The following is a 14,754-nucleotide window of genomic DNA, read 5'->3' on the forward strand; positions in this document are numbered from 1 at the left end:
TGGAGAGATGGCTCAGCAGTTAAGAGCACTGACTGCTCTTCCAGAGGTCCTGAGTTCAATTCCCAGCAACCACATGGTGGCTCACAACCATCTGTAATAGGATAGGATGCCCCTTTCCTGTGTGTCTGAAGACAGCTACAGAGTACTCATATACATTAAATGAATAAACCTTTAAAACAATTAAAATAAAAAGTTACTAACTAAAAAATATGAAAATGTTCATTCCCCCTAATAATCAAAAGAATATGGACTAGAACTCATCCTTTGAGTGGGAGAGCGAGCACAGGTGCCCACAGAGGTCAGAAGAGGGTGTTGGATCCCCTGGAGCTGGGGTTCAGGCAGTTTCGAGCCCTCTTGTGGGTGCTAGGAACCTGACTCAGGTCCTCTGCAGGGACCACAGCGCTCTTACCAGCTGTGTCTACCTCCAGCTCCCCCTGTCACGTTGGACTGGTAAGATTGAACGTGGAAGGAAGGATATGCTTTGATTCTTAGCAGGGAAGGCAGGATGGCTGCGTGGGTAAAGTGGCCTCCAGCAGGCCTGATAACCTGAGTTCAGTTCCCAGGGCCCACCAAGGACAGAACTGACTCCCACTGGTTGCCTTCTGACCCTCACAAGTGCAACATGGCAGACATGCTCGTGTGCAGGGCTTCATGCATGCTATACCCTCAACCCCCAAATGTAGATCTTTGAGTAGCTGTGTGTACATTAATAACCAATACTTAGAAAAATGTCTGAAGGGTTAAACCCCAGGTTCTTAATGGTGGTTATCTGTTTTTAAAGCTAACATATGAATGAGGAATCGTTGTTGTCTTTCTGCTTCAGTTCCCTACCCCCTTCCCCACACATGGCAGGCTCCTTCAGTTTGTAGAGATGTGAGAACACCAGCCTGGGGTCCCTCCTTCCTCCTTAGTCCTGCCCCTGGCTCTGCTGCCTGCCTGCCTGCCTGCCTGCCTGCCTGCCCGCCTGCCCAGCTTCGTTCTTGTTCATCTACAGGGAGCATCTGGTGCCAGATCCTACAGGGCCAGCTGGAGGAGGCTGCTCACCAGCTGGAGTTCCTCAAGGAGGTGCAGCAGTCCCTTGGGAAGTCTGAGGTCAGAGCGAATGGGCAAGGATGGCTGGGGGGGGGGGTCTCCAGCTCCCAGGAAAACCTCACCCTGAGCCCAAGCCTCTCTTGCACAGTTGCTGGTTTTCCTGCAAGCCCTCGTAGTAGCTAAGAAGGAAAAGCTGGAGCAAGAGGCCACAGCGCTCCTGAAGGAGGCAGTAGAACTGCATTTCTCCAACATGCAGGGCCTGGCCCTGAGCCCCGAGTACTTTGAAAAGCTGGACCCCCTCTTTCTGGTCTGCATCGCCAAGGAGTATCTGCATTTCTGCCCCAAACAGGTTAGGGGAACCAATCTTCATGGCAGGGCTAAAGCGCAGGCGTGGGTGGTGCTCACATGAAGGATGGAGGTGAGGGCTTTCCCTGGCCAGGCACCAGGCCAGCCTGAGATGCAAGCAAGCAGGGGGCTAGTGCTTTCCTGGGCTTTGTTTGTCTGTTTGTTGACTTGTTTTTAAGACAGGGTTTCCTGTAGCCAAGATTAGTCTCTAGCTTATTTACTCCATAGCCGGGGATGACCTCGAACTCCTGATCCTCCTGCCTGCGCATCCTAGAGCTGGGATTACAGGTGTGTACCACCACGCCCAGTCTTTGCGGTGCTTTAACTAAGCGAGTGCCCCACCCACTGAGCAACAGCCACAGCCCCAGTGCCAGATGACCTCAGGGGCTGTTCTAGTACAGAGTTGGATGTCCTGGGTGAGGTCAAAGCTTTGCATCGCCCCCAGGCTCCCAGGCCTTTGTGAAGGTGTGGAGCGGGGTGGGTGGGTGGGTGGTCCACGGGCCATGCTCCTGCCTATATCCTGATAGGAACTATAATCTCAGCACGGAGGAGGAGGAAGGAACATCAGAAGCTTAAGAATGTTGGTGCTGGAGAGAGATGGCTCAGTGGTTGAGAGCACTGGCTTCTCTTCCAGGGGTCAAGGGTTCAATTGCCAGCATTTGTATGGCAGCTCACAACTGTCTATAACTGTATGGGATCCAATTTCCTCTTCTGGTGTTCAGATAGATGTGCAGACAAAACACCCATATACATGATATATATAAATAAATATATCTTGGGGGGGGAAAAAAAAGCTCAAGATTGTCCATGGCTGCATAGGGAATTCAAGGCAGTCCTGGGCTACGTGAGACCCTGCCCAGGGGAAAGGTTCTTAGAAAGAGGAGGAGGTGGGAGGAAGAAGAAGGCGAGGCACACGTTTACCCCTGGTGTTCCCACAGCCCCGGGCACCCGGCCAGCTCGTGTCTCCACTTCTTAAACAAGTCACCATGATCTTGAGTCCTGTGGTGAAGGTGGCCCCAGCCATGATGGAGCCACTGTATGTGATGGCTCAGGTCAAGTTCCTCTCAGGTGAGCAGTAAGTCCCAGAAGCCCCTGATGGGGCTTCTGCCCTAGGGTTATATCCTGGGAAATAACCTTGTCTGGGGTATTTTACCTCTATGTGACATACATACACACCTGCATACATGTGCACATACATACATACATACATACATACATCACAGACCGCCGCTGTGGAGGAGGCCAAGGCAAAGACATGGGTAAGAAGAGTGACTTGGTGAGGCCGGAGTGTGGGGCTTTCAGAGGATCACTGAGGCCACCCCCTGGTCTGCCTCCTGAGTCACACAGCTCAGGCAACTGGGGTGAAAGGGGAAGCAGGCTCCATAGATGCCCTGATGTTCTCTGACACTCAGCCCTTCCCTGGTCTCCAGTCAGCTCTGTGTTGAGTGGTTTTTCTCATCAGAGGGCTCCTAAGTCTTCATCCTCGAGGTCTCCGTGCCAAAGTTACTCTAAGCTTCAAGGTCTCCTGGGTTCAAGGCCACGGAAGGACTGTCCCAGAGGCACTGGCAGCTACCAACAGGTTTGGGACCAAAACTAAGTCTCCAAGTGCTTTCCATGGTGACTTCTTCCTTTCTCCACAGCACACAAGAAAAGATGAGGGAGTTTGGGACCCAAAAGAGGTGTAGCCCAACCTCCAGGTGAGGGACTCCTGGCAGCAGCTGTGGAGAGGCCTGGCTACAGAGGGAGGAAGTGCACCTCCCAACCCACAACACCCTGGCATTAAGCTGTCATTATCAAACTGGGCTGCAGCTGGCTTCAAAGCGGCCCCCAAGTCTCCCAGCATCGGTGTGTGCCACCACTGCCCGGCAAGAGAAGTCTTCTTAAACGAAGACTTTGTCCCTCCAGCTAAATGGCCTGCATGACCACATCCCAAGTCCCACATCCAAAAGATAGTATGTCAAGGCCTAGGCAGATACAGTGCCTGCTTAGCATGCTTGAGGTCCTGGGTTCAATTCCCAGCACCTCCAGAAAGAAAGATTAAACTAGCAAGGATCAGAATACCAGCCTTACAGGGTCATGTGGGTATCAAGTCAGTCAGCTTTCTCTTCTTCTTACAGGCTCATGTGGATATCAAGTCAGTCAGCTTTCTCTCCTCCTTTCTATTTTCTTTTTTCTTCTCTTCTCTTCTCTTCTCTTCTCTTCTCTTCTCTTCTCTTCTCTTCTCTTCTCTTCTCTTCTCTTCTTTTCTTTTCTTTTCTTTTCTTTTCTTTTCTTTTCTTGTTTTGAGACAGGGGTTCTCTGTGTAGCCCTGGCTGTCCTGGAACTCACTCTGTAGACCAGGCTGGCCTATGAACTCACAGAGATCCTCCTGCCTCTGCCTTCTGAGTGCTGGGGTTAAAGGCACACACCACCCCTCCCGGTTTAAGTTAGACTTTCCAACAGGTCTTGCAGGGCAGAGGAAAGAGCTCAGTCATCATCTGCTTTCCTTGCAAGCAGAGGACCGGAGTCTGACCCCATCCTTGTAGTACTCGTGCTGGAGAGGTAGATATATAGTGGAATCTGAGGGCTTGCTGATTGGCTAGCCTAGCCTACTCGGTGAACTCCGGATCAGAGAAAGACCCTGTCTCAACACGAGGTGAATGTCACCTGAGGAGTGACACACACACACACACATACATATACATACACAAACACACATACATATGCACACTCATAACATACACACACATACACACTCATACACACACATGCACACTCATACACACACACATGCACACACACATACACGCACAAACACACACACTCAACATTTTAAAGCTGGGTAAGACACCAGTGTTGAAACTTCTGAATGGCTGCACCTGTGCAATCCAGTCTCCCTCCCTCTACTTGTTGGGCGGGCCCTTGGGTGGCTCCTGAAGATCCGGGTTTCCTGTTCCTAGGAGAGCTGGAAAATGTGCAGAGCACCCTGCAGCGCTGCCTGGAACTGGACCCCACATTTGTGGATGCTCACCTCCTCATGTCCCAGATCCACCTGGCCCAGGGCAACTTCGCCATGTGCTCCCATTGCCTAGAGCTGGGTGTCAGCCACAACTTCCAGGTAGGAGCTCACCAAACTGCGTGGCCCGCCCAACTGTTGCACCCCTTTCTGGACAGTTGCCTGGGGGGAGGGGAAGCCACATAAAGGCATGCGGGTCCCCCCAGATCCTCTGCTAACCCACAGGCAGGGCTGGCTCCCCTGCTCCCCTGGAGAAGTTCCTGGGGCCCGCTGTATGAGCAGCAGAGGTATAAGCTAGACCCCACTCTGTTCTGCCTCTCCTAGGTCCGAGACCATCCCCTCTACCACTTCATCAAAGCCAGGGCCCTCAATAAGACGGGCAACTATACCGAGGCCATAAAGACCTTAAAAATGATCATAAAGGTACCCACCTCGAAGGCAGAAGAGGGCAGGAAGTCCCGAAGCCCCTCCGTTCGGCCCAGCGAGCGGGCATCCATCCTGCTGGAGTTAGTAGAGGCCCTCCGACTGAATGGGGAACTGGTAAGAAATGCCAGTGCTTAGGGGCTGGGGATTGGGCTCAGTGGATAAAGAGCTTGCTGTGAAGGCCTGAGGGCCAGAGTTCAAATCCTCAGAACCCACAATTCATCTGAGAGTTTTAACCTTAGTGGGAGACCTGCCTCAGTAAACAGCAGAGAACAAGTGAAGGAGACATTTCTGTCAGGCTCTCCCCTCCTCACGCAGACATGAATGAGCAGGGTGAGCACGCTCATGCCTCCACCCCTCAGTGGAAACCTGCATGCACACCACATGCAGAGACACACAACAAAGAAAAGAAGGCAAGAGAAAGAAAAAGATGTGCCTTGCTCCCCTCCCCTGGAGCACATGAGAGGCCCCGAGGGGATCAGCCTGGGGCCAAGCTCCGACTGTGCCTGATGTTACGTGGACTATGATTCGAACCCTTTCTGTTGGTTTGGTTTGGTTGAGACAGGGTCTCACTATGTATGATTGGCTGGCCTGGAACTCACCATGTAGACCAAGCTGGCCTCAAAATCACAGAGATCTCCCAGCCTTGGCAAGACTCCTCAAGGCTGGAGTCCGTATACGATGCCCTGGCCTTAGCAACCTTGCCAACTCACAGGATGTGGTCTGTCCTGGGCCATCTCTGTGACCAGGGCCCGTAGCCTTCCCCTGTGATGAGCCTGATGAAGACAGGAAACTAGCCTGAAGAAAACAACTGCTCTCTCCTTCAAGACATAGGGGCTGTGAAGGTGGCTCAGCTGGCAGAGTGCCTCCCATGCAAGCTTGAGGACATGGGTTTGAGCCTTGAGAAAAGGGGTGGGGCCAGCATGGAGTTTAGCTTGGTCTACATAATGAATGTCAGGCCAGCCAGGACTACACAGTTAGGCACTGTCTATATATCTGTGTGTGTGTGTGTGTGTGTGTGTGTGTGTGTGTATGTACACACACACATATATATGTATATACACACATATATATACATATATACATATTTTATTGTGTGTATATATATATTATATGTATGTGCATATATGTGTGTATGTATATGTACATATGTTTATATTTTATTTTTATTTATATAATTATGTTTTTTAGCACATATATAAATACATACATATATATGTATATATGTGTATATATATATATATATATATATATATATATATACATATATATATGTGCTGGAGAGATGGTTCAGTGGTTAGAGCACTGGCTGCTCTTGCAGAGGAGCAGGTTTCAGTTCTCAGCACGTGGCTCACAACCACTTGTCACTCCAGTTCCAGAGGGTCTAATTCCTTCTTCTAGCCTCTAAAGGCTCAAGGGATGTATATATACACACACATATATACAAAGAGAGAGAGAGAGAGAGAGAGAGAGAGAGAGAGAGAGAGAGAGAGGAGAGAGACTCATACACATGGAATAAAAACAAATACTTCTTTTTCTGTTTCTTTTTTTTTTTTTTTTTTTTTTTGAGACAAGATTTCTCTGTATCCTGGAACTCACTCTGAAGAGCAGGCTTCTAGCTTTGAACTCACAGAAACCTGCTTGCCTCTGTCCCCTGAGTGCTGGGGTTAAGGGCATGTGACACCAGCACCCAGCAAAGATAAATATTAAAAAAAAAAAAAATAGCTGAGAAGTATTTGATTGTTCAGCTTGTTTTTTTTTGTTGTTGTTGTTTGGTTGGTTTTTAACTTTGAAGATTTACCATTAGTTTATTATTGTGTGTGTTCACATGTGCACATGTTGTTATATGCCTGTCACATCATGCATAAGTGGACATCCGAGGACAAACTGTGGGAGTTGTCGCCCTCCTTCCACCATGTTGGTCCTGGGGATTGGATTCACATTGCCAGCTTTAGCAGCAGACACCTTAGCCTGCTGAGCCATTTCATAGCCCCCGGTCTTTTGTTTGTTTGTTTTTAACTCTCTGTGTCGTCCAGATTGGCATGAAATGCATGATCCTCCTGCCTCAGCCCCTCAAGTGTTAGTATTGCAGGTGTCCGGCGTCAGGACTGGCCTCTCAGCTAAACTCCTGGGGAAAGGGCGGGGTCGGATGCGCTGTCCCCATTTGAGGAGACACAATGGGGAGAGCAGAATCTGTGGGTTCTGAAGAATTGTCCTTACCTCCACAGCTGCTCTGCAGGTGGTAGAGAGCCGTGATGGCCCAGGAGCACCAGGCCCTGAGCTGAACCCAGGGGTGGGGAAGGTGGCAGAACCCCTCCTTGGGTCACCTGTCATAGTTAACACCAAAGAGAGGGTCTGTTTGGTCCCACACGTCGTAGCACGAGGCCACCAAGATCATGCAGGATGCCATCAACGAGTTCAGCGGCACGCCAGAGGAGATGCGCATCACGGTCGCCAACGTGGACTTGGCTCTGAGCAAGGGCAACGTGGACCTGGCGCTGAACATGCTAAGAGGTATCACACCCAAGCAGCCCTGCTACACAGAAGCCAAGGAGAAGATGGCCAGCATCTACCTGCACACTCGCAAGGACATGCGCCTCTACATAGGCTGCTACGCGTAAGCTCCATCCACAGCAGGTGGCACCTTTTCCCCTGGCTGCTGGGGGAAGGGGGGACTCCCCAGGTTGTATACCTTCAACTGGGTCTCCCTCCAGAGTGTATCCCCAGAGCGCATTAGACCAAGGTACGAAGGGAGGAGCACCGCGTAGGTCTCCCTGCCTGTGGGTGGGTTGTAAGGACCCGCTGCCAGCCCCTCTCCTAGCATCTCTGCACTGCGTGGCTTACATTCTGTTGGTAGTGTCTAAGCCTGGACCCCAGCACTGATGCCAAAGGCGTTATGAGAACACATTCACACTCTGGCCCCTCACTCTGCCTTTCCTTGAAGAACTATGGTGCAGGACCTCGGGGATGGCCAGTGTAGGCTGGGTGAGGAGAGAGTGGAGCAGAAGGTGGTGGCCCTAACCCTCTGTCTCCCAGGAGTTGGTGTTGTGATCTCAGGGCGCCTCCCCAGCCTCTTTCTCTGGTAAAACTAGTTTGGAGGTTGGAGAACTGGGAGTGTAGAAACTGATAGACAGTGTAGCCTATCTGGATTGGACAATCTCGGGAACGGTGTGGGGCTGGAGTGTGTGTGGGGGGTGTCTGTGGCCGCATGCTTGCCAGGAGTGTGCTGGCTTCAGTCTCAGCGCCTCAAGACGAGGATGCATGTCCAGGGATGTAGCTTGGTTATTGAGTGCTCGCATACCATACACAAAGCCCTGTGACATAAAACCAAGTGGGGCAGGCCCACGCTTGGATCCTGTCTGTCTCAAAAATCCAACCAAACCCAAACAAAGAAACACGGAACGCAGTGTGGCGGCTCATGGAGAAGGGCTGGAGGGCTGGGGTAGCCCCCAGCTATGGCCAGGATGGAGGTGAGAGCCTGGCTAAGATGGCTCTCAGGGCTCCCCAGGATCTCCGTGACTCGAGAGTGGTGAACAGGCGAGAGCGTTAGGCAGGCCCCGGGCCTGAGGGCTGCAGTTGATCTCTCCTGTAGGGAGCTCTGTGAGCATCTGCCCGGCCCCCACAGCAGCCTGCTACTGGGTGACGCTTTCATGAACATTCAGGAGGTAAGTGGGGGACCTAGCCTTGCTAACTGGCCCCCAGGTCCCCACTCCAGTGGGGGTGGGAGGAGAAAAGACACCCCCTTCTGTACTTTCCCCACCAGCCTGAGAAGGCCCTGGAGGTGTATGACGAGGCCTATAGAAAGAACCCTCACGATGCCTCCTTGGTCAGCAGGATCGGACAGGCCTACGTGAAGACCCACCAGTACGTCAAGGTGAGGTTGCCCTGGGGAAGGGCCGGCCACGCAGGGAAGGGAAGAAAAGAAAGCCCATGTGTCAGGGTTCTAGATAGGAAGGGTCAGAGTGTTTCCACTCCAGCTACCTGCTGAGGATGGGACCAGTGGTGAGCTCAGCAGCCTGCTCTACTGAGGCCTGAGCCCCCCCCAGGGGGGAGCGGGGTGGGCAGGGTGAGGGGCATTCATCTTGGACATCTGTGTGCTGAGGGACAGTCTAATGAAGTGGCTGCTCAAGGGACATGGCATTAGTCACTCCCATGCAGAAGTCAAACCGATAACCATATGTCCTGTTTGTGCGAAGGCCATTAATTACTACGAGGCTGCCCAGAAGATCAGCGGGCAGGACTTCCTGTGCTGTGAGCTGGCCGAGCTCCTCCTCAAGCTGAAGAAATACCACAAGGCAGAGAAGGTGCTGAAGCAGGCCTTGGAGCGAGACTCGGGTGAGGTGGCATTGGAACTCGTTCCTAGCTCTGTCCCCCTGGGGCCCTCCCACGTTAGCTGGGGACCTGAACCCAGCCCTCCTCATCGGCCCATGGGCCTGACTACACTGACTGGCGTTTCCTTCTAGGGGTCAAGGACATCCCATCCATGATAAATGAAGTCAAGTGCTTGCTCTTGTTGGCAAAGGTTTACAAGAGCCACAAGAAGGAAGAGGTGATGGAAACCCTGAATCTGGTAACTGGCCAAAGTCTTTATTTCCTGATGGCTCCGGAAGGGGTGGGGCTTGGCCCACGATCGGCCAGGGCGACCTCTGCTCCCTCAGTATACACCTTTGCCCATCAGTGATGGTGGATCTGAGAATACTGGGCTGGGCTGGGCTGGGCTGGGCTGGGCTGGGCTGGGCTGGGCTGGGCTGGGCTGAGTGAAAAGAGCCAGAAGTAAGATGTCTTTATGGAGGATGATGTGATCTGAGGTGTTACAGCCGCAGCGGCTGTCTGCATTGAAAGCTCTGCGCTAGCTTTGTTGGCCCCTCTCTCCTCCCACCTTCCTTCCTCCTGCCCTCCCTCCCTCCCTCCCTCCCTCCCTTTTGAGAAAGGGGTATCCCGGGCCAGCCTAGGATACTCACTACCTAGCTGACGATCACCTTGAACTTCTGATATTCCTGCTTCTCCCTTGCATGCTGGGATTTCTTTGGTTTTTTTTTCCCACCACACCCTGTTTTACTGAAAGAAGATCTCACTATGTCGCTCTAGCTGGTTTAGGACTTGCTATGTAGCCCCAGCTGGCCTAGAACTCACTATGTAGGCTATGCTGGCCTAGGACTCATATGTAGACTATGTTGGGTTAAAAATGTGAATAACCATGCCAGGTTCTAGCCATTTTTTTCAATATTTATCTAATGTGTATGGGTGCTTTGTCTGCATATCCATCTGCACACCATAAGAGGACATCAGACCCCATTATATTGTGAGCTGCCATATGGATGCTGGGAATCGAGCTCATGGCCCTTGGAAAAACAGCCAGTGCTGTTAACCAGTAAGCCATCTATCCAGCCCTCATCTAGCTAGGTTTTTTTGAGACAGGGTCTTAGTGTGTTTACCAGACTGGTCTTGAGTTCACTACTTACTATGTAGCCCAGGCTAGCCTTAAGGTAGTTCTCCTACTGAATGGCAGTATCCCAGGTGAGCATTACGGTCTACGTCTGGCTTCTCTGCTCGCTTTTTAAAATTTCCCAGCAGTCCTTTGAGCTAAACATTGTGACATTGCCATCTAATAGAGAAAGCTCAAAGGCAAGAAGGCGCAAGCCCAAAGCCAAGTACAAATGTCTAGGACTTACAGTGACTTAACTCAGAGTTCTAGAACTTTTTTTTTTTTTTTTTTTTTTTTGTGGGTTTTTGAGACAGGGTTTCTCTGTATAGCCCTGGCTGTCCTGGAACTCACTTTGTAGACCAGGCTGGCCTTTAACTCAGAAATCTGCCTGCCTCTGCCTCCCAAGTGCTGGGATTAAAGGCGTGCGCCACCACCGCCTGGCATGAGTTCTAGAACTTTTAATCGTATGAAAGCAGTGTGCACACAATAGGAACTGTACTTTGAGTTCTGCATTTTATTTTATTTTATTTTTTTATTTTTTTATTTTTTTATTTTTTTTACTTTTCCTGGGATGGAAATGGTGCTGCCTCAGCAGCAGTGAGCATCAGCTTCCAATTGGCTGCTCACCCTCAGGCTCACCTCTCACCCTCAGGCTCACCTCTCACCCTCAGGCTCACCTCTCACCCTCAGGCTCACCTAATGCTCTAAGGTGTAACTGTTGCTGAGCTATGATGCCCAGTGGGCTAGGTACACCCAATTCATTTTTTATTTTATCTGTATGCATGTTTACCTTTACATATGTGTGTGTACCCCATGTGTGCCTTGTTCCTGTGGAGACCAGAGCAGGGCATTAGATTCCCTTGGAACTGGAGTTACAGGTGGTTGAGAGCTGCCCTGTGTGGGTGCTGGGAGCTGAACTCAGATGTTCTACAAGAGCATCAGGTGCTCTTAACTGCTGAGCCATGTCTCCAGCCCAAGAATTTTGAATATTTATTTATTTAGAGACAAGCTTTCACTATGTAGCCCTGGATGGCCTAGTACTTGCTATATAGGCCAACAGTTCTCAAACTTTGGGTGTCGACCCCTTTGGGAGTTGAATGTCATAGAACAGATATCACCTTAAGAACATTGAAAAACACCAATATTTATATTACAATTCATAGCACTAGCAAAATTAAGGTTATTAAGTAGCAAGAAAAAATTGTATGGTTGGGGGTCACCACAACATGAGGAACTGTATTGAAGGGCTGCGGCATTAGGAAGGTTGAGAACCGCTGAAGTAGACCACGCTGAGCTGGAACTCAAAGATTCTCCCGTGTCTGCCTCCCAAGTGCTAGGGTTAAAGGAGTGTGCCAGCCAGCACACTAGGACCAGTGCGTCCTTTATGTGTATCCACCTCATAATGGGTTTACCATAAGTCAGGGAGGGGAAGCTGAGGTCTGATGTCTTCCTGTACCAACCGTCTTCTCTCCATTCCGAGCCATCCCTGGTCCAAGCACCCTTGGCCATTTCTGCCTTGCTTCTCTACCCACAAGTGCAGGCTCCCACTTGTTCCCAGGATGCTTTGGGTGGTTCTAGAGGGAGACACCACCAATACCACCACTTGAGGTGACTTCTCTTATTTACCCCCAGTCCCCACTCGTCTCCCTGTCATCGAGGAGCCCGGCGCTAGTCCGTACCCACCTTCTGAAACCTGCCTGTCTTTCCTGTTCCTCCCCTCATCCACTCACATGTTACATGTGTGAGAAGTGCCTCAAATTCTAGAAAGGAGAGCGGCACAGAGCAAATGTACCCACCAAAGCACAGCTCACGGACATGGTTTAAGTTGCTAGCATGCACACAGCCCTTGATTCTGTCTCCAGTACCACATAAAACAGGCATGTGGCACAGGATCAGAGGTTCAAAGTCATCCTTGATTATATAAGGGGTTCCAGGCCAGCCTGCCTCAAAACAACAAAAACCTAGCCTGAGCTGGGCGTGGTGATGTACATCTTTGATCCTAGCACTGGAGAGGCAGCAGAGGCAGGCAGATCTCTGTGAGTTTGAGGCCAGCCTGGTCTACATAAGGAGTTCCGTATCAGCCAGGGCAGCATAATGAGATCCTGTCTCAAAAGTGAAACATCACCAGTCACTAAAACAACAAACAAAAACAAAAACAAAAAAACCAGCTTGCTTTGTGCACCTCTTGTGTGTTGCTCTAACCTGCAAGGCAAGTTAGACACAGCCTCAAGGTGTTCCTGCTCCACCCCCAGGGGCAGTGCCAGCCTATCTCGTGGGTGCCGAGGGCGTGGCCCTGAGCTCCTCGAGGCACCCTTTCTGACCCTGCCAGCCCTGGGACACTGGAAATGCCTGTGCTCTGGCACATGGGCTCGGGGTTCCTGAACCCAACCTCTTCGATTCCCCAAGGCCTTGGACCTCCAGTCCCGGATACTGAAGCGGGTTCCTCTGGAGCAACCAGAAATGATCCCCTTCCAGAATCAGCTGGCAGCCTCCATCTGCATCCAAACTGGGGAGCATCATCTCGAGGAGAAAGATTATGACAGCGCCATGAAATCCTATAAGGACGCCCTCGCCTACTCGCCCACAGACAGTAAGGTGTGTGGCCCTCAGAGTAACACCCCGAGGGCTGGGGAATGCGGCTCAGTTGATAAAGAGCTTGCCTAACATTCACAAAGCCCTGGGTTCAGTCCTCAGTAGCTTACAAACCAAGTAAGAGGGTACACATCTGTCACCTCCCCCTTCGGAAGTTGGAGGCAGGGTCGGGAGTTTGGGGTGTCCTTGCTGAGTGAGGCTTTTCTTCTCTGAGAAGCTGCAGGTGTAAAGGGGGAGGGAGGCCTCCAGGGTGGGAAGCAGCCCTCCGCCCCCGCCCCCGCTGGCTCTGGGCCCTCAGCTACTGCAGTTCTTGGAGGAGGGCTAGGAGGACCATCCTTGGGCCACTTATAGAGGCAAGGATGGGGAAGATACCTCTGAAAGCCACGTTCTGCTGACCTTTGCAGTTCCCTGCTGCTTGGGGTGTGGGGGGATGGTAAGAGCTGTGACTGCCAGGCTGTGTGGGAATGGAGCCCAAGCTGACTGAGAGTTGTGGGAGGGGCGTGGTTCCAGATGAGGAACCAGTTCACGCTAAGTTCACACCAAAGAAAGAGCCCAGCAGTGGAAGAGTGATTGCTTAGTGTGCACAAAGCCCTGGGTTCCGTCCCCAACACCACATCAAACCTTTCTTCTCTGCACTTGGGAGGTGGAGGCTGGGGGTCGTCCTTGACTACACAATGAGTTGGAGACCAGCCTGAGATACATGAAATCTCAAATATATACCTATGTGTATTGCGTGAAGAAGAAAAAAAAAAAGCTGGTAACTGTTCACCTTTTGACAGATAGCTCATAGCAGGTACTACTGTTCTAGGACTTGGAATCAGGAGGGATAGGGCAGGGCATGAGTCTTGCCTACAGATTGCCCTCAGGCAAGAGGAAAGTGAGACCGTGTGGGAGACTCTAGCGCAAGCCTGCCGTCTGTCCTGGAGTCTGGGGCACAGAGGAATACCCAGAGGAAGGAGCAGAGACCAGAAGGATAAGATCAGTGGGTTGGCCAGGCCTCATCTCATTCCGCTGCTAAAACCAACAGAATGGCGGGGAAATTTGTTGGGGGGACGGGCGGGCAAGAGCCATCATCTGCCCTAGGCAAGGGGCCTGCCGGCTTTAGAAGCCAGCTGATAGGCCAGGCGGGCCGGCCGGGAGGGAAGTCGGAGTCAAAGGTTATTGCAGGATTTTCCCGAGCGAGCCTGCGGCGCTGGCTTATTTGCTCTGTCTGGTCTTGTCGTAGGTGGTACTGGAGCTGGCGCAGCTCTATCTGCTTCAGGGGCAGCTGGACCTGTGTGAACAGCGCTGCGCCCCCCTCTTAGAGATGGAGCAGACCCACGAGAGAGCCGCTGTGGTAGGAGATGCCATGCGGCACACCTCCCCGGGACCCTGGGACCAGATTCAGACTGCTTTTAACCACAGGCTCTGGGACCCGGCCCCCAGCCTCTCGCTCTGCCCTTCATAGGGAGGGACGGGCTGGCCAGCAGAGGGCAGCAGCAACCTCTGCGCCAGGCTGCGGGAGCGGGGCGTGGTTGAATGGCCTTCAGGGGAAACCACACCCACTATGAGGTGGAGGTGAAGGTCGGGTGACTGGAAGCCTGTGAAATAACCCTCCCAAGTCAGGCATTCTAGCTTATCTGTCACTAACACCTTCTCCAGGGCCACCCCAGGCTCATACCTTGCAGAATCATAAAATAACCTGCGATCTCTACCTTGCCAGTGAAGGTAGATAACTCCAGCCTGTGTCAAGTTGACACACAAAACCAGCCAGTACAATTGACCCCTTGCCAACTTGACACACAAACACATCACTATTAAGCCTCAACCCTTATTTTCTTTCTTTTTTTTTCTTTTTTTTTTTTTTTTAGGTTTTTCGAGACAGGGTTTTTCTGTATAGCCCTGGCTATCCTGGAACTCACTCTGTAGACCAGGCTGGCCTCGAACTCAGAAATCCGCCTGC

At 51.6% G+C, this 14,754-nt stretch overlaps 1 protein-coding gene across 5 annotated transcripts in view; it reads left to right on the top strand.

The window, feature by feature from the left end:
* Ttc21a (tetratricopeptide repeat domain 21A) overlaps positions 1–14,754 on the top strand; it is a 32,916-nt gene that overhangs the window by 14,032 nt on the left and 4,130 nt on the right. For 3 of the 5 annotated variants that reach the window (XM_029543432.1, XM_029543433.1, XM_021207318.2), the window contains 12 exons: positions 995–1,092; positions 1,181–1,381; positions 2,316–2,445; positions 4,317–4,474; positions 4,697–4,912; positions 7,174–7,412; positions 8,388–8,460; positions 8,559–8,669; positions 8,992–9,135; positions 9,267–9,365; positions 12,627–12,815; positions 14,038–14,148. In XM_029543432.1, the coding sequence (XP_029399292.1) occupies positions 995–1,092; positions 1,181–1,381; positions 2,316–2,445; positions 4,317–4,474; positions 4,697–4,912; positions 7,174–7,412; positions 8,388–8,460; positions 8,559–8,669; positions 8,992–9,135; positions 9,267–9,365; positions 12,627–12,815; positions 14,038–14,148 (1,769 nt within the window). Of the gene's footprint in view, positions 1–994; positions 1,093–1,180; positions 1,382–2,315; positions 2,446–4,316; positions 4,475–4,696; positions 4,913–7,173; positions 7,413–8,387; positions 8,461–8,558; positions 8,670–8,991; positions 9,136–9,258; positions 9,366–12,626; positions 12,816–14,037; positions 14,149–14,754 lie in introns of all 5 variants that reach the window. The other 2 variants (XM_021207316.1, XM_021207317.2) reach the window with 2 other exon arrangements.

Source organism: Mus pahari, chromosome 10 (assembly GCF_900095145.1).
Source record: "Mus pahari chromosome 10, PAHARI_EIJ_v1.1, whole genome shotgun sequence".
In the NCBI taxonomy this organism is placed as follows: domain Eukaryota; kingdom Metazoa; phylum Chordata; class Mammalia; order Rodentia; family Muridae; genus Mus; species Mus pahari.